This window comes from Salvelinus alpinus, chromosome 35 (assembly GCF_045679555.1).
Source record: "Salvelinus alpinus chromosome 35, SLU_Salpinus.1, whole genome shotgun sequence".
Lineage (NCBI taxonomy): Eukaryota > Metazoa > Chordata > Actinopteri > Salmoniformes > Salmonidae > Salvelinus > Salvelinus alpinus.
Window position 1 is genome coordinate 15,582,546 of NC_092120.1, and position 26,015 is coordinate 15,608,560.

At 44.7% G+C, this 26,015-nt stretch overlaps 1 protein-coding gene across 4 annotated transcripts in view; it reads left to right on the forward strand.

Annotated features, from left to right (window-relative positions):
- The window catches only part of LOC139564697 (B-cell receptor CD22), a 42,277-nt gene that overhangs the window by 8,301 nt on the left and 7,961 nt on the right, over positions 1 to 26,015 (forward strand). For 3 of the 4 annotated variants that reach the window (XM_071384462.1, XM_071384464.1, XM_071384461.1), the window contains exons 2-7: positions 5,972 to 6,051; positions 19,537 to 19,935; positions 20,067 to 20,348; positions 20,722 to 20,976; positions 21,182 to 21,451; positions 25,406 to 25,699. In XM_071384462.1, coding sequence (XP_071240563.1) covers positions 5,972 to 6,051; positions 19,537 to 19,935; positions 20,067 to 20,348; positions 20,722 to 20,976; positions 21,182 to 21,451; positions 25,406 to 25,699 — 1,580 coding nt within the window. Of the gene's footprint in view, positions 1 to 4,650; positions 4,670 to 5,971; positions 6,052 to 19,536; positions 19,936 to 20,066; positions 20,349 to 20,721; positions 20,977 to 21,181; positions 21,452 to 25,405; positions 25,700 to 26,015 lie in introns of those variants that run through there. The other variant, XM_071384463.1, reaches the window with a different exon arrangement.

The window sequence follows — 26,015 nt, forward strand, 5'->3', positions numbered from 1 at the left end:
CAGTCCTCTTCTGGCTGTGGCAGGTGGAGATTGTAACAGTACATGGCCAAGATGTTGTTGTAGCCTTGTGCTATTATTAAGTTCTAAATTGTCATGTTTAGTTAATTAAATTGGAAGTTATCAATTGTGATCATGGTCACAGCTCTATCACAAATGTATCATTCTCCACATTTAATGTCAGTTTCATTGTGGATTTTTCCCTGAAATGAGATGTAGGCATGTTGGCCTATCAGGGCTATAGGCTTCCTGCATCTAGCTCAACAAACCATGGCAAAATTAAATTGCAATTATAATCCCAGATTTTAGTCAGTAGCCTATGCCTATTGAAATAACAAGTCAATTACGCAAATAGGCCATTTATAACCATTTGTAGTCTTAAACATCTGGCACATAATTATGACGCAATTGCCAGAAAATAGCATAACATTTGTTTTTTGAAGTTCATCTAAGTGTTTCTTGCACAGAGATTTCGAGATCCTCTGTCTAACTTTCATCACTCAAACTCTCCTGTCGGATTTATCTGTAGTTATGAACATATGCAAACAGGATTTATTTGAACTGGGTGGTTTGAGCCCTGAATGCTGATTGGTTGAAAGCTGTGGTATATCAGATGTGTACCAAGGGAATGACAACTGTTTTGTGCTCTAATTACGTTGGTAACGAGTTTATAATAGCAATAAGGCACCTCAGGGGTTTGTGGTATATGGCCAATATACCATGGCTAAGGGCTATGACCTAAGACCTAACTGCGCTTAGCCATGGTATATTGGCAATAGACCACACCTCCCAGAGCCTTATTGCTTAATCATAGCAGTCAAAACAGGTTAAATCAACATCCATTGATGGAAAATGATCTGGAGAATTTAATAAGGGCGATTTATCTTTTCTCTTGTGACATATTCTTAAACTAGCAATAATTATTATTCTGATGGAAAACCACATTTTTCTTCTTAGCGTTTAAAAATTACTTTATATTTCTTCTTACAAGACCATGGTGCTTGCCTACGGAGCTGTGAGGGGAACGGCACCTCCGTACCTTCAGGCTCTGATCTGGCCCTACACCCAAACAAGGGCACTGCGTTCATCCACCTCTGGCCTGCTCGCCTCCCTACCTCTGAGGAAGTACAGTTCCCGCTCAGCCCAGTCAAAACTGTTCGCTGCTCTGGCACCCCAATGGTGGAACAAACTCCCTCACGACGCCAGGTCAGCGGAGTCAATCACCACCTTCCGGAGACACCTGAAACCCCACCTCTTTAAGGAATACCTAGGATAGGATAAAGTAATCCTTCTAAACCCCCCCCCCCCCCCCCCCCCCTTAAAAGAGTTAGATGCACTATTGTAAAGTGGTTGTTCCACTGGATATCATAAGGTGAATGCACCAATTTGTAAGTCGCTCTGGATAAGAGCGTCTGCTAAATGACTTAAATGTTAATGTTAAATGTTCTTAATTCGCTCAGTAACGTTATGGAAAAAGGGTTTATTGGATAAATGTGGCAACTCTCTCGCAATTTCTTTTTTGGGGGGGCTAGTTTTTAGGCAGTGTGGGAGGATTTTCAGAGATCAAATACATTTTAGTTAGACCTGGCAACCCTGCATGGGCCTGCCATCATTCACTTTGTATTGGACTGTGTGTTAACAGGCAGTTGCAACAGCGTGACTTTAGATCATTATAACTCATTCGCCAAAAGATACCAAATACACCTGAATGTATTTCTGCAAATATGTAAACACCACGGGAGTTCTCTTACATTTGGGAAATGTACAGTCCTATTGATCAAACATCCATGAAAAGGTAGTCTCTCTCTCCCTCAGTTATTATGCACATCAACAACAAGATCAACAACTAATGCTAGCTAAAATCTACAGTAACAAAGGAACATTAGATAAACCCTCTCAAAGTTTTTCACAAAATTGCACTGATAAACGATGGGGAATTGTAGCACACTCGTCCTGCAGCTTGCCTGCCAATGTATGCTTGTCCCAACCAAGCAGCTAACTGGCTAAAGTTGGCTAGCTTGCTAGCTAGCTACTTCCAGACACAAATGAGAGAACACCTCACTCTGACCATTATACTTGCCGTAGCAGAGCTGGTTAGGCTGTTTACATGTTATCTATTACTTTTTTGTCTACAATTACAGACACCGGTCATATGCAGCAAGTGTTGTGCATTCATAAATACATCAGTTATTCTGCGCTCTGGCACACTCAGAGGAGAGTGCTCTGAAATTAGAGTAGATAGCCAGAGTGAATTTGCGAACGCAAGAGATATGCTAACTGGATAACAGTCATTCAAGTTCTTGCTAGCCAACCAAATGACACCCGCATCTCTAGCTGTGTCTAGCCATAGAAAAACTGTATGAGAAAAAAGTATGGAGCTAGATAGCTGCCAAAAGGTTGAACATACATATCTTAAGAAAAGCCATGCGTGAAACATGAAACGTAAATGTTAAATTAGATCTATAAACGTCTTCCGAGTGGCTCAGCGGTCTAAGGCACTGCATCGCAGTGCATGAGGCATCACTACAGACCAGGAGACTCATGAGGCGGCGAACATTTGGCCAGCGTCGTCCGGATTATGGGTGGGTTTGACCGGCCAGAATTTCCTTGTCCCATCGCGCTCTAGTGACTCCTTGTGGACGCCAGCTGGATGGTGTTTCCTACGACACATTGGTGCGGCTGGTTTTCGGGTTAAGCGAGTCTGTGACAAGAAGCATTGCGGCTTGGCAGGGTCGTGTTTCAGAGGATGCATGGCTCTCGACCTTCGCCTCTCCTGAGTCCATAAGGGTAGTTGCAGCGATTGGACAAGACTGTAACTACCAATCGGATATTACGAAATTGGGAGAAAAAGGGGTAAAAAATGATCTGTATGTTACGACTATGAATGAACATTTATATGTTAAAATTCTTACTTTACATCTCCCTTTACTCAGTTACAGATCTTTTTTATAAATACAAACTTTTGTCAGTAATGTGGCATCTGCAAAGGACATGAACCGAACGTAGCTAGTCGAAGTTAGCTAGTCAGTCAAGCACCTCTGGCACAGACGTTAGAGTTGCTTTGCAGCTTCCGGTTTCATTTCCAAAATACAATTCTAGAGAGCTTGTTTTAGAATTGCATTCAATAACGACGTTATACCAGTAGATGGCGTAGTATAGGCTTGGGCCTTCAGCAAATGACTTGCGTGAGAATGATAAAGACACAGAAGAGCCTTGAGCTGCAAAATAGAAAGTAAATATGGTTTAGGCTACAGTATTCTTATTGCAAGATCTGTTTTCCCAATCAGCCACTGCTTCTTCAACTATTTTGTTTAAAATGTATTTAGAGGCTATATCTAGAGGCCTGTGGGTTGGGGTCTCTTTTTAAAGGGAGCCCTATAATAAAAACAGTTAGAAAACACAAATAGAGTAACAAAATTATTCCGCAACACACGAGTACCCAAAATGATTACCTAGATTGCAATGCCTACAAGTTGAAGGCTTATTTTGTATTTGGACAGGCCTAAAGGAAACATTGAAATATTAAAGTGATAGGCTAAAGAACTTTGGAGAATGTAGATCATTTTGATACACACATGGATTTCAGTAAACAAATGGATAAGACTGTTCTATTCTCTTCAATTTAGGTCCTATCCTAACTCAGACAAATGACTGAATGGATGACATATTGACTGACTGACTGAACTGAATGAAGGATGAATGAAATGATCAAATACGTTGGAAGGACGAGTTGCAAGCAGCATGCATGCTCTGCCCTTTATTTGGCTAGTAGGCAAATAGGCCTACATTAGGGAATAATGACTCTATGGCTGTATGCCTTCAGAAAGGCATCTTCTGAGACTGAGGGGTGCTTTTCCGAAGGCGCATGGTGCTGCATGGAGATGACAAGCTCATCAACTGGGCAGCAGTGTCGCAATGGAGGAAGTAGGCTATATGGAGACTTCCTAAGACTACTGCAACAGAGTTACTGTAAAATGTGGTAATAAGCTTATGCCAGACTTAGCCTACATTTAACCTCTCCCTTGTTCATTTGAAAGTCCATATGTTCATGACCCGATTCATATAAATCATGTCAAATTATTTTATGTTCATATTAACCCCTACTACAGAGTATGCTTTGGCATGATTTTGAGTGATGAAAGAAATGTCAAAATATTCTATTAAAAACAAATTTTAGTGGCAAGACTCCAGTGGTCATACATAATTCATATATTCACCAAACATCTATTATTATTAATCTACGTTTCATTATTCCTGGTAGATACTACTGGCTATGATAACAGACAGAGTCCAGAGGATGGTGCAATATTGAATGAGTCATATTTTGATAAGGTGCATGCATGGGGATGTCCACGTCACCCAGAGACATGCCCATGCTGTAGCGATACACCTAGCAGACTGAAACGTCACTGTTGTAGGCATAGTACAGCTTTCTAGACTTGCGCTGGTAAACAAATCCATTACATTAGCTAACTAATGTGAAGTAAACTGAACTGAGGAGTAACAGAGAATGGAGACTTTTAACTTGAAAACGTGCAGGATAACTCTTTCCGGTTTCCCTGACTTGCGTTTTTTTTATACTGTGTTATGCTTGTTTGCGTGGAACTCCTCACAGGCCGTTTGGTGTACTTTTTTTGTTGTTGGTGAGATGAAACTGCCAAAACTCCGAAAGGTATTATTGTACATCAGAATTGCAACACAAGATTTGTTCAACCCTAAAATATTAGTCTGTAATCACAACATGGTGTTTGAAAGTTCACAGATGAAATTTCACGTTTACCTTTCATGTTTCACGCTAGGCTTTTCTTACGATCCTAACAATTTACATATGGATTTTATTACGATCCTAACGATACGTACGTTCAACCTTTTGGCATGTATCACGCTCCATAAATAGATACGCTAGCCTAGTAGCCACGTTACGACTGACTTGTGATCACTGCCCTTGCTAGTTGGATTGTGTTGACATTCCCAGCCTTAGTTACATTCGTCAGTTTTTCCCAAAATATTGAGAAATTGAAAGTGAAACAGTGCATCCCGAATGGAGGCAGCAAACAACGTACCAGGCCAGCTGTGATTTACAACCTGATAGCAATATTTGTTGGACTACCAAGAAATGTATTGGTGAATTATATTAATCATGCATTGAACTGCGTCCATCTATTCTGCCAACAATGCCTTAGTGTACGTCATGGAATGTTGATTCAAAAATTACCGATTTTTAAAACCTCTTATGAAGTTGGTTTTGTAGCATAAACTGGGAATTTTATATTTTTCACTGATATGATCTGTTTGTTTCATATCTGCAAAGTAGATACAATGCTGTTAGTTCTACTTTAAGCCATTAATATGTTATTTATAAAGTATGTGTTTTAATACAGTTATTATACATTTTTACCAATATAGGTCTCTGTTGTTGGTGTAAAAAAAAGGCATGGAATTGAATAACCAAAAGAACAGCTGAAAAAATGTCACCTCATGTCTTGAGCATCAAGGGCAGTGTTATGGGTGTGGCATAGAGTTTATTTCAGACTGTCTACTTAACCAGTGAACCAGAGAGGCATATGCAGCTGAGATATGCTTTGCACACACACACACACACACACACACACACACACACACACACACACACACACACACACACACACACACACACACACACACACACACACACACACACACACACACACACACACTCCCACGTGCGTACACAGATACACATACACTCACACCCCCACATACGTACGTACACACACACACACACACACACTCCCACGTGCGTACACAGATACACACACACACACACACACACACACATACACATACACTCACACCCCCACATACGTACGTACACACACACACACACACACACACACACACACACACACACACACACACACACACACACACACACACACACACACACACACACACACACACACACACACACACTAATAGTATGTTTCTAATACAGATATCCAGTAATAATCATGATACTCAAGAGAACAGTTGAAATGTTCCATTTCTTGAGAGTTCTTCTGATGCTGTTAAATGGTAGGTAAACATTTTATCTTATTTAGTTACATATGAAATATACAGTGCATTAAGAAAGTGTTCAGACCTCTTGACTTTTTCCACATTCTGTTACTTTACAACCTTATTCTAAACCGGATTAAATTGTTTATTTCTTCAAACTACACACAATACCCCATAATGACAAAATGATAAAATAAAAAAATATTGCATTTACATAAGTATTCAGACCCTTTAGTCAGTACTTTGTTGAAGCACTTTCGGCATCAATTACAGCTTTGAGTCTTCTTGGGTGTGACGCTACAAGCTTGGCACACATGTATTTGGAACGTTTTTCCCATTCTTCTTTGCAGATACTCTCGAGGTCTGTCAGGTTGGATGTGAAGCGTCGCTGCACAGCTATTTTCAGGTCTCTCCAGAGATGTTTGATTGGGTTCAAGTCCGGGCTCTGGCTGGGTCAATCAAGGACATTCAGAGACTTGTCCCGAAGCAACACCTGCATTTTCTTGTCTGTGTGCTTAGGGTTATTGTCCTGTTGGAAGGTGAACCTTCACCCCAGTCTAAGGTCCTGAGCGCTCTGGAGCAGGTTTTCATCAAGGATTTCTCTGTACTTAGCTCCGTTCATCTTTCCCTGGATCCTGACTAGGATCCAGTCCCTGCCGCTGAAAAACATCCCCACACCATGCCGTTGCCACCACCATGCTTCACCGTAGGCATGGTGCCAGGTTTCCTCCAGACATTATGCTTGGCATTCAGGCCATAGAGTTCAATCTTGGTTTCATCAGACCAGAGAATCTTGTTTCTCATGGTCTGAGATTCCTTTAGGTGCCTTTTGGCAAACTCCAAGCGGAATGTCATGTGCCTTTTATCGAAGAGTGGCTTCTGTCTGGCCACTCTAACACGAAGGCCTGATTGGTGGAGGGCTGCAGAGATGGTTGTCCTTCTGTAAGGTTCTCCCATCTCCACAGAGGAACTCTGTAGCTCTGTCCAAGTGAAAATCAAGTTCTTGGTCCCCTCCCTGACCAGGGCCCTTCTCCCCCGATTGCTCAGTTTGGCTGGGCAGCTAGCTCTAGTAAGAGTCTTGGTGGTTCCAAACTTCTTTCATTTAAGAATGATAGAGGCCAATGTGTTCTTGGGGACCTTCAATGCTGTATAAATGATTTGGTACCCTTCCCCAGATCTATGCCTCGACACAATCCTGTCTCAGAGCTCTACGGACAATTCCTTTGACCCCATGGCTTGGTTTTTGCTCTGACATGCACTGTCAACTGTGGGATCTTATATAGACAGGCGTGTGTCTTTCCAAATTATGTCCAACAATAGCATTTTCCACAGATGGACTCCAATCAAGTTGTAGAAAAATCTCAAGGATGATCAATGGAAACAGGATGCACCTGAGCTCCATTTCGAGTCGTATAGCAAAGGCTCTGAATACCTATGTAAATAAGGTATTTCTGTTTTTATTTTCAATACATTTGCAAACATTTCTAAAAATCCGTTTTTGCTTTTTCATTATGTGGTATTGTGTGTAGATTTATGAGAAAAACAATTAATTTAATCATTTTTCAAATAAGGCTGTAAAGTTACAAAATGTGGAAAAAGTCAAGGAGTCTGAATACTTTCCTGTCACGCCTGCTCCCGCTCTTCCTCCCTGGCGCTCGAGGGCAACAGGCTGCCCAGCACTACACACTCCTGCTTCCCTCGTCACGCGCATCAGAGATTCATTGGACTCACTTGGGCTCAATCACCTGTGTTATTACCTCCCCTATATCTGTCTGTTTCCCAGCTCTGTTCCCCGCTTCAGCAATAATTGTCGTATGTCTTTGTATTACCCGGTTCTGATGATGTTCCTGTCCTGTTCCATGTCTGTGCAAAAGTAAATGTTCACTCTCCGTACCTGCTTCTCATCTCCAGCGTCGGTTCTTACACTTTGAGAATGCACTGTAACTGTTACTGTCAGGTGCACTGAAAACCATATATTCCATATCATTTTATAAATGTTTCAATTGCTTTGGTGTTATTTTTGAAGTATGAGGTGGATTTTCAAAACTCTTAGTACAAAACTCCAAACTGGTAACACTTGTAACACAGCGAGTCTCATATTCAAAACCTTTTATTGTGCATTCAGTTTGTTTGGACATATCTTTAACCACACCACCTTTGGAAGAAAATATACATTTACTGTGAAATACCATGGGAACATTGATTTAATCACCAAAACACAACATATTGATATTTTCTCAATTGAGTTATTTTAACAACCAGTTAATCCAATAGCAAAAAAATGCAAGATACATACACTATATATACAAAAGTATGTGGACACCCCTTCAAATTAGTGGGTTCGACTATTTCAGCCACATTTATAAAATCGAGCACACAGCCATGCAATCTCCATAGACAACCATTGGCAGTAGACTGGCCTAACTGAAGAGCACATTGACTTTCAACGTGGCATCGTTATAGGATGCCACCTTTCCAACAAATCAGTTCATCAAATTTCTGCTCTGCTAGAGCTGCCCTGTCAACTGTAAATGCTGTTATTGTGAAGTGGAAACGTATAGGAGCAACAACGGCTCAGCCGCGAAGTGGTAGGCCACACAAGCTCACAGAATGGGACCGCTGAAGAACATAGCGAGAAAAAATCGTCTGTCGTCAGTTGCAATGTCAGCACAAGACCTGTTTGATGGAAGCTTCATGAAATAGGTTCCCATGGGCGAGCAACCGCACACAGGCCTAAGATCACCATGCACAATGCCAAGCGTCGGCTGGAGTGCTGTAAAGCTCGCCGCCATTGGACTCTGGAGCAGTGGAATGCGTTCTCTGGAGTGATGAATTACGCTTCACAATCTGGCAGTCCGAAAGACGAATCTGAGTTTGCCAGATGCCAGGCGAACACTACCTACCCGAATGCATAGTGCCTACTGTAAAGTTTGCTGGAGGAGGAATAATGGTCTGGGGCAGTTTTCGGTTCAGGTTCGGGCTAGGCCCCTTAGTTCCAGTGAAGAGAAATCTTGACCTGTGTCCTGTGCACAAAGAAAGGTCCATAAGGAAATGGTTTGTCGAGATCGATGTGAAAGAACTTGACTGGCCTGCACAGAGCCCTGACCTCAACCACATTAAACACCTTTGGGATGAATTGGAATGAAGACTGCAAGCCAGGCCTAATCGCCCAACATCAGTGTCTGACCTCACTAATGTTCTTGTGGGTGAATCAGTAGTACTGTTCCAACATCTAGTGGAGAGCCTTCCCAGAAGAGTGGAGGCTGTTATAGCAGCAAAGGGGGGACCAACTCCATATTAATGCCCATGATTTTGGAATGAGATGTTCGACGAGCAGGTGTCCACATACTTTTGGTCATGTGGTGTATTTCAAAATTGCCTTTCGAATGTAATACGCTGCGGTACAGTAAATTACAGGACGTTTTCACACCCATCAAAATGGACTGAAAATCCAATTTCCAAAATTTCTATCCCATGTGTGATCAAAACATTGATGCAAAAAAGTATGCATTGTTAATATAAAATTACACTTTAAAATCATAACAGGAACTAGTTTTCATCAAGCCTGTCTTGATCATTTGGCCATCTCATCAACATCACAGTAGATGTCCTCATTGTTCAAGACCCTGGGGGAAAAACCTTTAGGCATGGCGAATCTAAGCCCTACATACTGTCGGTCTGGATTGATGTCATTGCATGCCTCATCCATAGCCTGAAAGAAGGTGACACACTCATCGGGAAGGCAATCATACACCTTCCACTTGTATTGTAATCATATCATATATACGGTATTTTACAGTATTGTAGTGTACTTATGTATTGTAGTGGTCGTGTGTGGCTCAATTAGTAAGAGCAAGGCACTAGCAACATCTGAGTTGTGGGTTTGATTTTCACTGGGGTTGTCACGCCCTGCCCTTAGAGAGCCTTTTTATGTCTCTATTTGGTTTGATCAGGGTGTGATTTGGGGTGGGCATTCTATGTTTTTGTTTTCTATGATTTTGTATTTCTATGTTTTGGCCGGGCATGGTTCTCAATCAGGGACAGCTGTCTATCGTTGTCTCTGATTGGGAACCATACTTAATTAAGTAGCCCTTTTTCCCTCCTTTCAGTGTGAGAAGTTAACTTTGTTTGTGGCACTATAGCCTTAAGCTTCACGGTCGTTTTGGTATTGTATATTGTTTTGTCGGCGTCATTCTAAATAAAAGGAATATGTACGCTCACCACGCTGCACCTTGGTCCTCTTCTGTTGACGGCTGTGACAGAACTTCCCACCACCAAAGGACCAAGCAGCGTGGTAAGGGGGAGCAGCATTTTCAGGAGGACTGGACATGGGAGGACATCCTGGACGGCAAAGGATCCTGGACATGGGAGGAGATCCTGGCCGGAAAGGATCGCCTGCCGTGGGAGCAGGTGGAAGCAATGAGGAAGGCGGAGGTAGCGAGTAAAGGGGCCCAGTGCTACAAGGGAACACGGCTAGCAAGGAACCCCGAGAGGCTTAGCAAGGAAGCCCGGGGGGCACACGAGGAAATCAGGTTGGAGACCTGAGCCAACTCCCCGTGCTTACCGTGGCGAGCGTCGTACTGGTCAGGCACCGTGTTATGCGGTGGAGCGCACAGTGTCTCCAGTGCGTGTTCACAGCCCGGTACGCTACATCCCAGCTCCCCGCATCTGCCGGGCTAGGGTGAGCATCCAGCCAGAACGGGTTGTGCCAGCTCTAAGCTCGAGACCTCCAGTGTGCCTCCATGGCCCAGTGTATCCGGTGCCTCTGCCAAGGACAAAGCCTCCTGTATGTCTCTCCAGCCTGGTGAGTTCTCTGCCTGCTGCCAGAACCAGGCCTCCTGTATGTCTCCCCAGCCTGGTGAGCCCTGTGGCAGCTCCACGTACCACACGTACCGCAACTAGGGTGCCCAGTCCGGGGCCCGCAACGAGGGTGCCCAGTCCGGGGTCCGCTACGAGGGTCCCCAGTCCGGGGCCCGCAACGAGGGTCCCTGCACCAGAGGTGCCACCAAAGTGGGGTGAGCCAGTGGTGGAGCGGGGTCTGCGTCCCGCACCTGAGCCGCCACCGCGGATAGCTGCCCACCCAGACCCTCCCCTATAGGTTTAGGTTTTGCGGCCAGAGTCCGCAACTTTGGGGGGGGGGGGTACTGTCACGCCCTGACCTTAGAGATCCTTTTTATGTCTCTATTTGGTTTGGTCAGGGTGTGATTTGAGGTGGGTATTCTATGTTCTTTAGTTCTATTATTTGAATTTCTATGTTTTGGCCGGGTAGGGTTCTCAATCAGGGACAGCTGTCTATCGTTGTCTCTGATTGAGAACAGTACAGTTAACTTTGTTTGTGGCTCATAGCCCTTTACCTTCACGGTTGTTTTGGATTGTTTATTGTTTTTGTCGGCGTCATAATAAATAAATGATTATGTACGCTCACCACGCTGCACCTTGGTCCTCTTCATTCAACGGCCGTGACAGGGGTCACATACGAAAATGTGTTGACTCACTGTTGTTACTTTGGATACAAGTGCTTGCTACATTTAATGGCATATACTGTATACATACAGTGGGGAGAACAGGTATTTGATACACTGCCGATTTTGCAGGTTTTCCTACTTACAAAGCATGTACAAAAATCCAGAAAATCACATTGTATGATTTTTAAGTGATTAATTTGCATTTTATTGCATGACATAAGTATTTGATCACCTACCAACCAGTAAGAATTCTGGCTCTCACAGACCTGTTAGTTTTTCTTTAAGAAGCCCTCCTGTTCTCCACTCATTACCTGTATTAACTGCACCTGTTTGAACTCGTTACCTGTATAAAAGACACCTGTCCACACACTCAATCAAACAGACTCCAACTTCTCCACAATGGCTAAGACCAGAGAGCTGTCTAAGGACATCAGGGATAAAATTGTAGACCTGCACAAGGCTGGGATGGGCTACAGAACAATAGGCAAGCAGCTTGGTGAGAAGGCAACACCTGTTGGCGCAATTATTAGAAAATGGAAGAAGTTCAAGATGACGGTCAATCACCCTCGGTCTGGGGCTCCATGCAAGATCTCACCTCGTGGGGCATCAATGATCATGAGGAAGGTGAGGGATCAGCCCAGAACTACACGGCAGGACCTGTTCAATGACCTGAAGAGAGCTGGGACCACAGTCTCAAAGAAAACCATTAGTAACACACTACGCCGTCATGGATTAAAGTCCTGCATCGCACGCAAGGTCCCCCTGCTCAAGCCAGCGCATGTCCAGGCCCGTCTGAAGTTTGCCAATGACCATCTGGATGATCCAGAGGAGGAATGGGAGAAGGTCATGTGGTCTGATGAGACAAGAATAGAGCTTTTTGGTCTAAACTCCACTCGCCGTGTTTGGATCCATCCTCTCCTCAATACCATCCCAACTGTGAAGAATGAAGGTGGAAACATCATTCTTTGGGGATGCTTTTCTGCAAAGGGAACAGGATGACTGCACCGTATTGAGGAGAGGATGGATGGGGCCATGTATCGCGAGATCTTGGCCAACAACCTCCTTCCCTCAGTAAGAGCATTGAAGATGGGTCGTGGCTGGGTCTTCCAGCATGACAACAACCCGAAACACACAGCCAGGGCAACTAAGGAGTGGCTCCGTAAGAAGCATCTCAAGGTCCTGGAGTGGCTTAGCCAGTCTCCAGACCTGAACCCAATAGAAAATCTTTGGAGGGAGCTGAAAGTCCGTATTGCCCAGCGACAGCCCCGAAACCTGAAGGATCTGGAGAAGGTCTGTATGGAGGAGTGGGCCAAAATCCCTGCTGCAGTGTGTGCAAACCTGGTCAAGAACTACAGGAAACGTATGATCTCTGTAATTGCAAACAAAGGTTTCGGTACCAAATATTAAGTTCTGCTTTTCTGATGTATCAAATACTTATGTCATGCAATAAAATGCAAATGAAATACTTAAAAATCATACAATGTGATTTTCTGGATTTTTGTTTTAGATTCCGTCTCTCACAGTTGATGTGTACCTATGATAAAAAATTACAGATCTCTACAGGCTTTGTAAGTAGGAAAACCTGCAAAATCGGCAGTGTGTCAAATACTTGTTCTCCCCACTGTATATATACACACAGTACCAGTCAAAAGTTTGGACACACCTACTCACTCAAGGGTTTTTATTTATTTTTACTATTTTCTACATTGTAGAATAATAGTGAAGACATCAAAACTATGAAATAACACATATGGAATCATGTAGTAACCAAAAAAGTGTTAAATCAAAATAGATTTTAGATTTTAGATTCTTCAAAGTAACCACTCTTTGCACACTCTTGGCATTCTCTCAATCAGCTTCACCTGGAGTTCTCACATATGATAAGCACTTCTTGGCTGCTGTTCCTTCACTCTGCAGTTCAACTCATCCCAAACCATCTCAATTGGTTTGAGGTCGGGTGATTGTGGAGGCCAGGTCATCTGATGCAGCACTCCGTCAGACTCCTTCTTGGTCAAATAGCCATTACACAGCCTGAAGGTGTGTTGGGTCATTGTCCTGTTGAAAAACAAATGACAGTCCCACTAAACGTAAACCAGATGCAATGGCGTATTGCTGCAGGATGCTGTGGTAGCAATGCTGGTTAAGTATGCCTTCAATTCTAAAAAAAATCATGAACAGTGTCACCAGCAAAGCACCACCACACCACCTCCTCCATGCTTCAAGGTGGGAACCACACATGCAGAGATCATCCATTCACCTACTCTGCTTCTCACAAAGACTCGGCGGTTGGAACCAAAAATATCAAATTTGGACATCTTGGCCCAATCAAGTCTCTTCTTATTCTGTCCTTTAGTATTGGTTTCTTTACAGCGATTTGACCATGAAGGCATGATTCACGCATGTTCCACTGAACAGTTGATGTTGAGATGCATCTGTTACTTGAACTCTGTGAAGCATTTATTTGGGCTGCAATTTCCGAGGCTGGTAACTCTAATATACTTATCCTCAGCAGCAGTAACTCTGGGTCTTCCTTAACTGTGGCCGTTCTCATGAAAGCCAGTTTCATCATAGCTCTTGATGGTTTTTGCGACTGCACTTGAAGAAACTTTCAAATGTTCCGGATTGACTGACCTTCATGTCTTAAAGTAATGATGGACTGTCATTTCTTTTTTCTTATTTGAGTTGTTCTTGCCATAATATGGACTTGGTCTTTTACCAAATAAGGCTATCTTCTGTATACCACCCCTACCTTGTCACAACACATAAGACAAAGAACAGTGAGACACAGGCTTAAAACTAAGACACAGTCTCTCCACGGAAGGTAGGGTGAATACGGAGGGTACGGGGTAACACAAGACGGACAGCAGTGGAATTCAGGACTCTGGAGATGGGAAAAGGACCAATGAAACGAGGGGATAGTTTGACGGACTCTACCCGAAGGGGCAGGTCCCGTGTGGACAGCCATACCCTCTGCCCAATGCGGTAGCGAGGAGCTGGGGTTCGGCAACGGTCCGCTTATAACCGCCCTGGCTCTTCACCAGGTACGTCGACAGCGGCGGACAAACATCTGGGCCGAGGGTACGCTGACCTCCTGCTCTAGTTCAGGGAAGAGGGGAGGCTGATACCTCATGGAGCACTCGAAAGAGAGTCCCGTGGAGAGTCCCGTGGAAGAACTGGGAAGAGTGTTCTGGGCATACTCCACCCAGACAAGTTGGCGGCTCCAGGTAGTGGCGTTGGTTGAGACCAGGCACCTTATGGTGGTCTCCAGGTCTTGATTGGATCGCTCCGACTGACCATTAGTTTGGGGATGGAATCCGGATGACAGGCTGGCCGACGACCCAGAACTGAGACGAGAACTGAGGACCCTGATCGGAGACCATGTCTACCGAGAGTCCATGGATCCGGAAGACATGCTGCACTATAAGCTGGGCCGTCTCCTTGGCAGAAGGTAGTTAGGGGAGAGGGATGAAATGGGCAGCCTTGGAGAACTGGTCGACTACCATCAGAATGACAGTGTTGCCATCAGACGGAGGGAGCCCAGTGACAAAGTCCAGAGATATATGAGACCAAGGACGATAAGGGAACGGTAGTGGCTGCAGGAGGCCAGAAGGAGCTTGCCGTGGAGTCTTGTTTTGAGCACACACCGTGCATGCGGTGACGAAGGTAGAGACGTCAGGGATCATTGTGGGCCACCAGAAACGTTGTCGAAGGAAGGCTAGTGTACAATGGGACCCTGGATGACAGGTCAGCCTGGAGGAATGAGTCCATTCCAGGACCCGGGACCGGACTGGATTAGGGACAAACAGCCGGTTAGTCGGGCCCCATTCAGGTCCAAGCTGGGAGCGTTGTGCCTCGGACCAGGTTCTCAATACCCCAATCCACAGTGGCAGCAAGGCATGAGGTAGAGAGAATGGTTTCAGAGGTCGAGGGTGTGGCAAAGGAACTGTATAGGCGGGGGAGCTTGTCAGGCTTCACATTCTTTGACCCTGGGCGGTAGGAGATGGTGAAGTTAAATCTGGTGAACAGGAGGGCTCACCGGGCCTGTCTGAAGCTAAGGCACTTGGCTGTACGGAGATATTCCAGGTTTTTATGGTTGGTCCAGACCAGGAATGGCTGCTCTGCTCCTTCCAGCCAGTGCCTCCACTCTTCCAACGCCATCTTCACTGCTAGGAGTTCTCGGTTGCCAACATTGTAGATCCTTTCAGCAGGATTGAGACAATGGGACAGGAAGGCACAGGGATGAAGCTTCTGGTCCTGGGCAGATTGCTGGGTCAGGATGGCCCCCACTCCAACATTCGAAGCATCCACTTCCACCACAAATTGACGTGAGGGGTCCGGATGGATGAGGATGTAACCCTGAATGAAATGGCGGTAGAAGTTTGTAAATCCAAGAAATCGTTGCAACTGTACCCTGGACGTTGGTTGAGGTCAATCCACTACTGCTTTCACCTTTCCAGGATCCATCTGAACATTGTCCTCAGCAATGACATATCCCAGAAAGGTGATTGTAGAGCGCTGAAACGCACACTTCTCGGCTTTCACAAACAGTTGGTTCTCCGCGAAGCGCTGAAGGACCTGTCTGACATGAAGAACATGTTCTTGTGCTGATCGGGAAAAAAACAGGATGTCATCAAGGTACATGAACACAAATCGGTTTAGCATGTCCCGAAGCAGTGGCGTTGGTGAGTCCAAATGGCATGACCTGGTAATCAAAATGTCCACTTGCTGTGTTGAAGGCTGTCTTCCACTCATCCCCCTCGCGTATCTGAACCAGGTGGTAGGCATTTAGAAGGTCCAACTTGGAAAATATGGTGGCCCCCTGGGGAGGTTCAAACGCAGAGGAGAGGTAGGGGGTAACGATTCTTGACAGTAATGTCGTTAAGTCCCCGGTAGTCAATGCACGTACGCAGGTTCTTGTCCTTCTTCTCCACAAAGAAAAACCCTGCGCCGGCAGGAGATGCAGACGGACGGACGGACGGCCCCAGTGACCAGAGACTCCTCTATGTACTCCTCCATAGCTTTGGTCTCTGGTCCGGACAGAGAATACAACATACCCTGAGGTGGTGTAATGCCTGGGAGAATGTCAGTCGCACAGTCATAAGGACGGTGCGGGGGAAGGGAAGTAGCACGTGCCTTACTGAAGACCTCCAGGAGGTCATGGTACTCAGTGGGAACAGCAGAAACATCCACAGTCTTGCTAACGTCCTGAGGAAGACGACTTGGGGAAGGCTGTGCTGCTTGAAGGCAGTGGGAATGGCAAAATGGGCTCCAACCCAGGATGGAGCTTGTGGTCCAGTCAATCACAGGATTGTGTTTTTGTAGCCAGGAAAATACAAAAATGACTGGAACATGGGGAGATGCAATGAGGAGGAACTGTACGGTCTCACTGTGGTTACCAGAAACCCGTCATTGAACGGGCACAGTACTATGGGTGACTTCCCCTATAGAGTGGGAAAACCAAGCTCCGAAGTTATCGTGGCATCCATAAGACATTCATCAGCCCCAGAGTCAGTGACCACTCAGAGAGACTTGGATTGGTCTCCCCACAGCACAAGCACAAAAAAGGGTGTGCAGGTGATGGGAATTAGGGAACTCCCAGTCTGATTCACCATAGCACTGGTACCCACTCAAGACAAGGGTTTCCTAATAGGACAGTTAGCTATAAAGTGTCCTGCCCCTCCACAGTGCAGACAACAATTACTGTTCATCCTCCGTGAGTGTTCCCCAACTGATAACCTAGCTCTTCCCAACTGCATAGCCTCAGGAGTATCCAACTCACCCATCATAGATTCACGGGAGGGCTCAGGTGGCTTCAAATCCTCTCGGAAAAGCTGCCTTCAGAAACATCATAGATTCCCTCGAAGGTGAACGAGCCATAGCGGGTGCACTAGTGTGCCCGATACCAGACCTCCTCTCACTCCTACGTTCCATTAGGCGTCCATCGATTTTGATGGTTAGAGCGATAAGGTAGTCGAGGTCCTCCGGTAATTCCCGAGCAGCTAGCGCATCCTTGACATCCTCAGATAATCCGTGCAGAAAAGTATCGAAAAGAGACTCCGGATTCCAGGCACTCACGGCGGGCCAACGTGCGAAAATCAACCGCGTAGTCTGCCACACTACAGGAGTTTTGACGTAAGTCAAGCAGTTTACTGGCCGCCTTTCTCCCAGATACCGGAGACTCAAATACCTTTCTCATCTCTGCCATAAATTCCTCCAGATGACCACAAATGGCAGATTGTTGCTCCCAAACTGCCGTAGCCCAGGAGAGCGCACTTCCCGACATTAGCGTAATGATATACGCTATCTTCGATTGGTCTGAAGGAAACGAAGATGGCTGTAACTCAAAAATAAGTGAGCACTGAGAAAGAAAACCCCGGCAGGCACCAGGATTCCCCGAATATCGCTCCAGAGGAGGTAAGCAGGGTTCTCATGGAGCCGGGATAGGCTGTACCAACTCACCACAGAGAGGGAAAAAATTACTGGGTGATTGGGTTTTTTCAGAGGTGGCAGGCAGCCTCTGAGCTGACAGCGTCCAGAACAGGCAAGGATGAAAACCGGGAGGACTAGAATCAAGTTTATTTTATTTTATTTTATATAGCCCTTCGTACATCAGCTAATATCTCGAAGTGCTGTACAGAAACCCAGCCTAAAACCCAAACAGCAAGCAATGCAGGTGTAGAAGCACGGTGGCTGGGAAAAACTCCCTAGAAAGGCCAAAACCTAGGAAGAAACCTAGAGAGGAACCAGGCTATGAGGGGTGGCCAGTCCTCTTCTGGCTGTGCCGGGTGGAGATTATAACAGAACATGGCCAAGATGTTCAAAATGTTCATAAATTACCAGCATGGTCAAATAATAATCAGGAATAAATGTCAGTTGGCTTTTCATAGCCGATCATTAAGAGTTGAAAACAGCAGGTCTGGGACAGGTAGCACGTCCGGTGGACAGGTCAGGGTTCCATAACCGCAGGCAGAACAGTTGAAACTGGAACAGCAGCAAGGCCAGGTGGACTGGGGACAGCAAGGAGTCATCATGCCCGGTCGTCCTGACGCATGGTCCTAGGGCTCAGGTCCTCCGAGAGAGAGAAAGAAAGAGAGAAGGAGAGAATTAGAGAGAGCATACTTAAATTCACACAGGACACTGGATAGGACAGGAGAAGTACTCCAGATATAACCAACTGACCCTAGCCCCCCGACACATAAACTACTGCAGAAAAAAAGAGAATAGCAAAGGCAGGAGTACAGGAAAGCCACTGGTGGACTTGGAACATACAAGACGAACTGGCACAGAGAGACAGGAAACACAGGGATAAATACACTGGGGGAAACAAGATGAACTGGCACAGAGAGACAGGAAACACAGGGATAAATACACTGGGGGAAACAAGATGAACTGGCACAGAGAGACAGGAAACACAGGGATAAATACACTGGAAAAAACAAGCGACACCTGGAGGGGGTGGAGACAATAACGAGGACAGGTGAAACAGATCAGGGTGTGACAGTACATCTCTGATCTTGTCAATATCTGATATTTTTTTACTTACTGTGAATATAATCAGAATAGTCATCATCATAATAGTACATTAAAGTATCATACTTTATATGTTAATACATTACAAACATACATTTTCATTATGTAGTTCTAGACTGACCAATTTAAAATCTATAGGTTTACCAAACGGTTAAGTGATTATAAATTAAGAGCAGTCGGATTAAGTAATCGTGAAATGTATTTGAACGAATGAGAAGACAATCATATCAAAAGTAATGTGAGCATTGCATTGTGAAAAGCAATTTCTCTCTATGAACATGTGAAACATGTCTTTCTAGATGAAACACTGATTACGTTTGGTGAAAAAGTGACTGTACGATTCTGTGTTGTACTTATTGAAAATGTGCTTCGAGGTTTGAACTGCCTTTTTGATAAATCTGTCCTGAGTTTTGTACTAAGCGTTGTGAAAATATACCATATACTTGTGAAAATTGCATACAAAAAAACTGTACTATTCTAATCTTGCTTTCCTCTTTGTCCATCATAGTTTCTTTTTGCTATCTTGAAATACCCTTCAAAATAACTGAAGAGCACTTGGCCGCAAAGGAGGGTTCCTGCATTACAATCAAATGCACTGCTACCGGCTTGGTGAAAGATGAACAAGAGCAATGGTTTTGGATGAAAAATGCAAAGTGGAATGAAACCATGAAGGATTTCACTGGCACAATTGTAAACAGTAACATGAAGGCCCAAACCCCTGCCCCTGAATTTGCAGACAGAGTAAAGTACATTGGTTCTGTGAATTTTGGAAGGCAAAGCGACTGCAGCCTACTCATCAACAACCTGGAAAAGACTGACAGTGGGATCTACAAATTCAGATATATAGGAAAGAAAATGGAAAATGCAAAATGGATGACTCAAGCAGGTCTGAATCTTACAGTTGAAGGCAAGTTCACCTTACAGATACATCTGGATATAAATTTCCAATAATAATCCAAATAATCACAGCTATTCGATTGACAGTGTTGTAATGTACAATATGGTGTTCTGTCTCTGTCTAATGTCTTGCCACTGTAGATGATCCGTGCCAGGTTAGAGTTCAGAAGTTGAAACCATCAACAGTTAAAGAGTCTGAGCCTGTGACCATTCGATGCTTCACGTCAGGGGCATGTGGATCACACCCAGAGTTCACAGGGCTTGGTCAGACCGTAATGCCTGTTCACACCTACGAGGATAACCGTAGAAGCAGTGCGTTCAGCTTTAATGCTAGCTGGCAGGATGATGGGAGGGTGCTCTCCTGTCAACCACAGGGGACCAAAGACCAGTGTGTGAGGAAGAGCATCGAGCTGACGGTTGAATGTGAGTTCATTACTGACTTTCTAGTTCAAACTGTGTTTATCGTATCGCGGAAGTTCAGCGTTACAGCATGATTGAAATTTAAAGGCAATGTTCCTGTGTTAGCAGAGACTGCATTCACGATAAACGCGGCATATGTCGTCTCAAATCGGGAATTACCTTTAAATGTATATCCTACAATCTGTACCGCTTCAGCGACACAGATAGAGTAAAGCGCTTGATTAGCCTTATCATAACCATTCCATTCTTTTTGTTTCAACCATTTTCTATTACAAAGAAATTACCCTACTAATTTGATTTGATGTTTTGTGCTTCTTGTTTTCAGAGTTGAGCAATTTCTATGATCACTTGACTTTTTTTGTCTTCTCTTTAAAAGATGCCCCTAAGGAGACGAAGGCTGTTGTAGATTTGTCAAATGTCAAGGAAGGACAGCCTGTCACCCTCACTTGTTCCAGCAGAGGGCACCCCAATGCTACCTACTCCTGGTTTAAAGACAGTCAAAAGACCAAATTCATTGGAACAGTATTGTTGATCCGATCTATCACATCTACACAGGGCGGGAATTACTACTGCAAAGCTGTAAACCAACATGGGACCCACGACTCAAACGTTGTTACAATAAATGTTAAATGTGAGATATTCCCTATTTGTGTAGTCCAGATGTACATTTTGTATCATAGGGAAATGCAATCAAGGAAGAATTCATTTAAATAATGTTTTAGGCAGTCTCTGTCTCACATCCAGGCTTATATACATTGTGGAATTGACTTTTTAATACATAGACAATGAAGGCAGCCTACACAGATTTTATTCAATTGGAATACTTTCTCTTTCAGATGCTCCTGTCGGAGTGCACATTGAAACATATAAGGATCTCTCTACAATCAAAGAAGGAGATCAAATCAAATTAACTTGCATGGTGCAGCAAAGCAACCCTGAAGTGCGTTCATGGTCTTGGTTCAAAGACAACAACACAATAACCAATGCTTTAAAGGAGTACACCTTCAGCAGTGTACAGCCAAAGGACAAAGGTCGTTACTCCTGTGAGGCGAGGAATGATGTTGGCAGTAGAAGGTCATCATCAATATATGAGATAACGGTTTCTTGTACGTCTTTTCCCATTTTACCATGTTCAAACACTGTACAGGGAACAACAATTATCAATTAAAATATATGCTGAATGTCAAATTCTTACATCCATCCCATATCAATATCAGGAACTACTCAGTAATATACACAGTGCTGAATAAATTAATAAACAGTACCAGTCAAAAGTTTGGACAAACCTACTTATTCAAAGGTTTTTCTTTATTTTTACTATTTTCTACATTTTAGAATAATAGTGAAGACATCAAAACTATGAAATTACACATATGGAATCATGTAATAACCACAAAAGTGTTAAACAAATCAAAATATATTTTATATTTGAGATTCTTTAAAGTAGCCACCCTTTGCCTTGATGACAGCTTTGCTCACTCTTGGCATTCTCTCAACCAGTTTCATGAGGTAGTCACCTGGAATACATTTTAATTAACAGGTGTGCCTTGTTAAACGTTAATTTGTGGAATTTCTTTCCTTCTTAATGCGTTTGAGCCAATCAGTCGTGTTGTGACAAGGTAGGGTGGTAAAGAAGATAGCCCTATTTGGTAAAAGACCAAGTCCATATTATGGCAAGAACAGCTCAAATAAGCAAAGAGAAATGACATTCCTTCAGGACATGAAGATCAGTCAATCCGGAACATTTCAAGAACTTTGAAAGTTTCTTAAAGTGCAGTCGCAAATACCGCTATGATGAAACTGGCTCTCATGAGGACCGCCACAGGAAACTATGTCACCTCTGCTGCAGAGGATAAGTTCATTAGAGTTAACTGCACTTCACTTTGCAGCCCAAATAAATGCTTCACAGAGTTCAAGTACCAGACACATCTCAGCATCAACTGTTCAGAGGAGACTGTGTGAATCAGGCCTTCATCGTTGAATTGCAGCAAAGAAACCACTACTAAAGGACACCAATAAGAAGAAGAGACTTGCTTTGGCCAAGAAACACGAGCAATGGACATTTGACTGGTGGAAATTTGTCCTTTGGTCTGTGGTTCCCACCATGAAGCATGGAGTAGGAGGTGTGATGGTTTGGGGGTGCTTTGCTGGTGACACTCTCTGTGATTTATTTAGAATTCAAGGCACACTTAACCAGCATGGCTACCACAGCATTCTGCAGCAATACGGCATCCATCTGGTTTGCGCTTCGTGGGACTATTGTTTGTTTTTCAACAAGACAATGACCCAACACACCTCCAGGCTGTGTAAGGGCTATTTGACCAAGAAGGAGAGTAATGGAGGGCTGCATCAAATGACCTGGCCTCCACAATCTCCCAACCTCAACCCAATTGAGATGGTTTGGGATGAGTTGGACCACAGGAAAAGCAGCCAACAAGTGAACAGGATATTTTTATTTTAATGAGGCAAGTCAGTTGAGAACAAATTCTTATTTACAATGACCGCCTACCCCAGGAAAATCTTAACCACGCTTGACCAATTGTGCACCTCCATAAAGGACTCCCAATCACAACCGGTTATGATACAGCCTGGAATCGAACCAGGGTCTGTAGTGACACCTCTAGCACTGAGATACAGTGCCTTAGACCGCAGCACCACTCGGGGGCCCATATGTGGGAAGTCCTTCAAGACTTTCAACCAGGTGAAGCTGGTTGAGAGAATGCCAAGAGTGTGCAAGCTGTCATCAAGGCAAAGGGTGGCTACTTTGAAGAATCTAAAATATATTTTGATTTGTTTAATACTTTTTTGGTTACTACATGATTCCATATGTGTTAATTCATAGTTTTGATGTCTTCATTATTAGAAAATAGTAAAAAATAAAGAAAAACCCTTGAATGAGTAGGTGTGTCCAAACTTTTGATTGATACTATATATACACTGCTCCAAAAAATAAAGGGAACACTTAAACAACACAATGTAACTCCAAGTCAATCACACTTCTGTGAAATCAAACTGTCCACTTAGGAAGCAACACTGATTGACAATAAATTCCACATGCTGTTGTGCAAATGGAATAGACAACAGGTAGAAATTATAGGCAATTAGCAAGACACCCCCAAAAAAGGAGTGATTCTGCAGGTGGTGACCACAGACCACTTCTCAGTTCCTATGCTTCCTGGCTGATGTTTTGGTCACTTTTGAATGCTGGCGGTGCTCTCACTCTAGTGGTAGCATGAGACGGAGTCTACAACCCACACAAGTGGCTCAGGTAGTTCATCCAGGATGGCACATCAATGCGAGCTGTGGCAAAAAGGTTTGCTGTGTCTGTCAGCGTAGTGTCCAGAGCATGGAGGCGCTACCAGGAGACAGGCCAGTACATCAGGAGACGTGGAGGAGGCCGTAGGAGGGCAACAACCCAGCAGCAGGACCGCTACCTCCGCCTTTGTGCAAGGAGGTGCACTGCCAGAGCCCTGCAAAATGACCTCCAGCAGGCCACAAATGTGCATGTGTCAGCATATGGTCTCACAAGGGGTCTGAGGATCTCATCTCGGTACCTAATGGCAGTCAGGCTACCTCTGGCGAGCACATGGAGGGCTGTGCGGCCCCACAAAGAAATGCCACCCCACACCATGACTGACCCACCGCCAAACCGGTCATGCTGGAGGATGTTGCAGGCAGCAGAACGTTTTCCACGGCGTCTCCAGACTCTGTCACGTCTGTCACATGTGCTCATGTGCTCAGTGTGAACCTGCCTTCATCTGTGAAGAGCACAGGGCGCCAGTGGCGAATTTGCCAATCTTGGTGTTCTCTGGCAAATGCCAAACGTCCTGCACGGTGCTGGGCTGTGAGCACATCCCCCAACTGTGGACGTCGGGCCCTCATACCACCCTCATGGAGTCTGTTTCTGACCGTTTGAGCAGACACATGCACATTTGTGGCCTGCTGGAGGTCATTTTGCAGGGCTCTGGCAGTGCACCTCCTGGCACAAAGGCGGAGGTAGTGGTCCTGCTGCTGGGTTGTTGCCCTCCTACGGCCTCCTCCACGTCTCCTGATGTACTGGCCTGTCTCCTGGTAGCGCCTCCATGCTCTGGACACTACGCTGACAGACACAGCAAACCTTTTTGCCACAGCTCGCATTGATGTGCCATCCTGGATGAACTGCACTACCTGAGCCACTTGTGTGGGTTGTAGACTCCGTCTCATGCTACCACTAGAGTGAGAGCACCGCCAGCATTCAAAAGTGACCAAAACATCAGCCAGGAAGCATAGGAAGGCGAATTTGCCAATCTTGGTGTTCTCTGGCAAATGCCAAACGTCCTGCACGGTGCTGGGCTGTAAGCACATCCCCCAACTGTGGACGTCGGGCCCTCATACCACCCTCATGGAGTCTGTTTCTGACCGTTTGAGCAGACACATGCACATTTGTGGCCTGCTGGAGGTCATTTTGCAGGGCTCTGGCAGTGCACCTCCTGGCACAAAGGCGGAGGTAGCGGTCCTGCTGCTGGGTTGTTGCCCTCCTACGGCCTCCTCCACGTCTCCTGATGTACTGGCCTGTCTCCTGGTAGCGCCTCCATGCTCTGGACACTACGCTGACAGACACAGCAAACCTTTTTGCCACAGCTCGCATTGATGTGCCATCCTGGATGAACTGCACTACCTGAGCCACTTGTGTGGGTTGTAGACTCCGTCTCATGCTACCACTAGAGTGAGAGCACCGCCAGCATTCAAAAGTGACCAAAACATCAGCCAGGAAGCATAGGAACTGAGAAGTGGTCTGTGGTCACCACCTGCAGAATCACTCCTTTTTTGGGGGTGTCTTGCTAATTGCCTATAATTTCCACCTTTTGTCTATTCCATTTGCACAACAGCATGTGAAATTTATTGTCAATCAGTGTTGCTTCCTAATTGGACAGTTTGATTTCACAGAAGTGTGATTGACTTGGAGTTACATTGTGTTGTTTAAGTGTTCCCTTTATTTTTTTGAGCAGTGTATATATATATATATATATATATATATATATATGTATATGTATATATATTGTATCCGTTATCTTTTGCAGATGTTCCAAGAGGCACTCAAATCACCCAAAGCGGAGGTTACCACGGCAACCAGGTGAAGGCAGGCTCTCAGCTATATCTCACCTGTGAGGCTGATGCCCATCCTGCCCCCGGTGTCTACACCTGGTACCATCGTAGTGGAGTATTACCACAGAGACTACGCTCCCTCACAGACCACACACAGGCCCTATCCTGGGTTAGGGTGGGCGTAACAGACGAGGGGTGTTACATGTGTAGGGCCACCAATGACATCGGCACGGGACAGAACAGCAGCTGGTCATGCTTCAGTGTTCTATGTGAGTAGCTGTAAAATCTGTTCTTATTGTATAAATGCATCCAGATCTCATATCATAGCCTCCTCTTACTCGGTATCTGAGCACTGCTGAGCCCATTTCCCCTTTCAAAAAGAACAGCTAATAGATTAATAGATGTCATAGAAGATATTTTGGTTAGCTTATTCATGATGACGTTTTACACATGGCAGCCTCTGTGTTCATGTTTGTGTTCATATTTGAAATGTGTATGTTGTATCTACAGTCCTCTCTGACAAACATTTGAATAGGTACAATTCAAAATTTGAATAGATGTTTTTTTCAAAGCTATCCTCCTCTC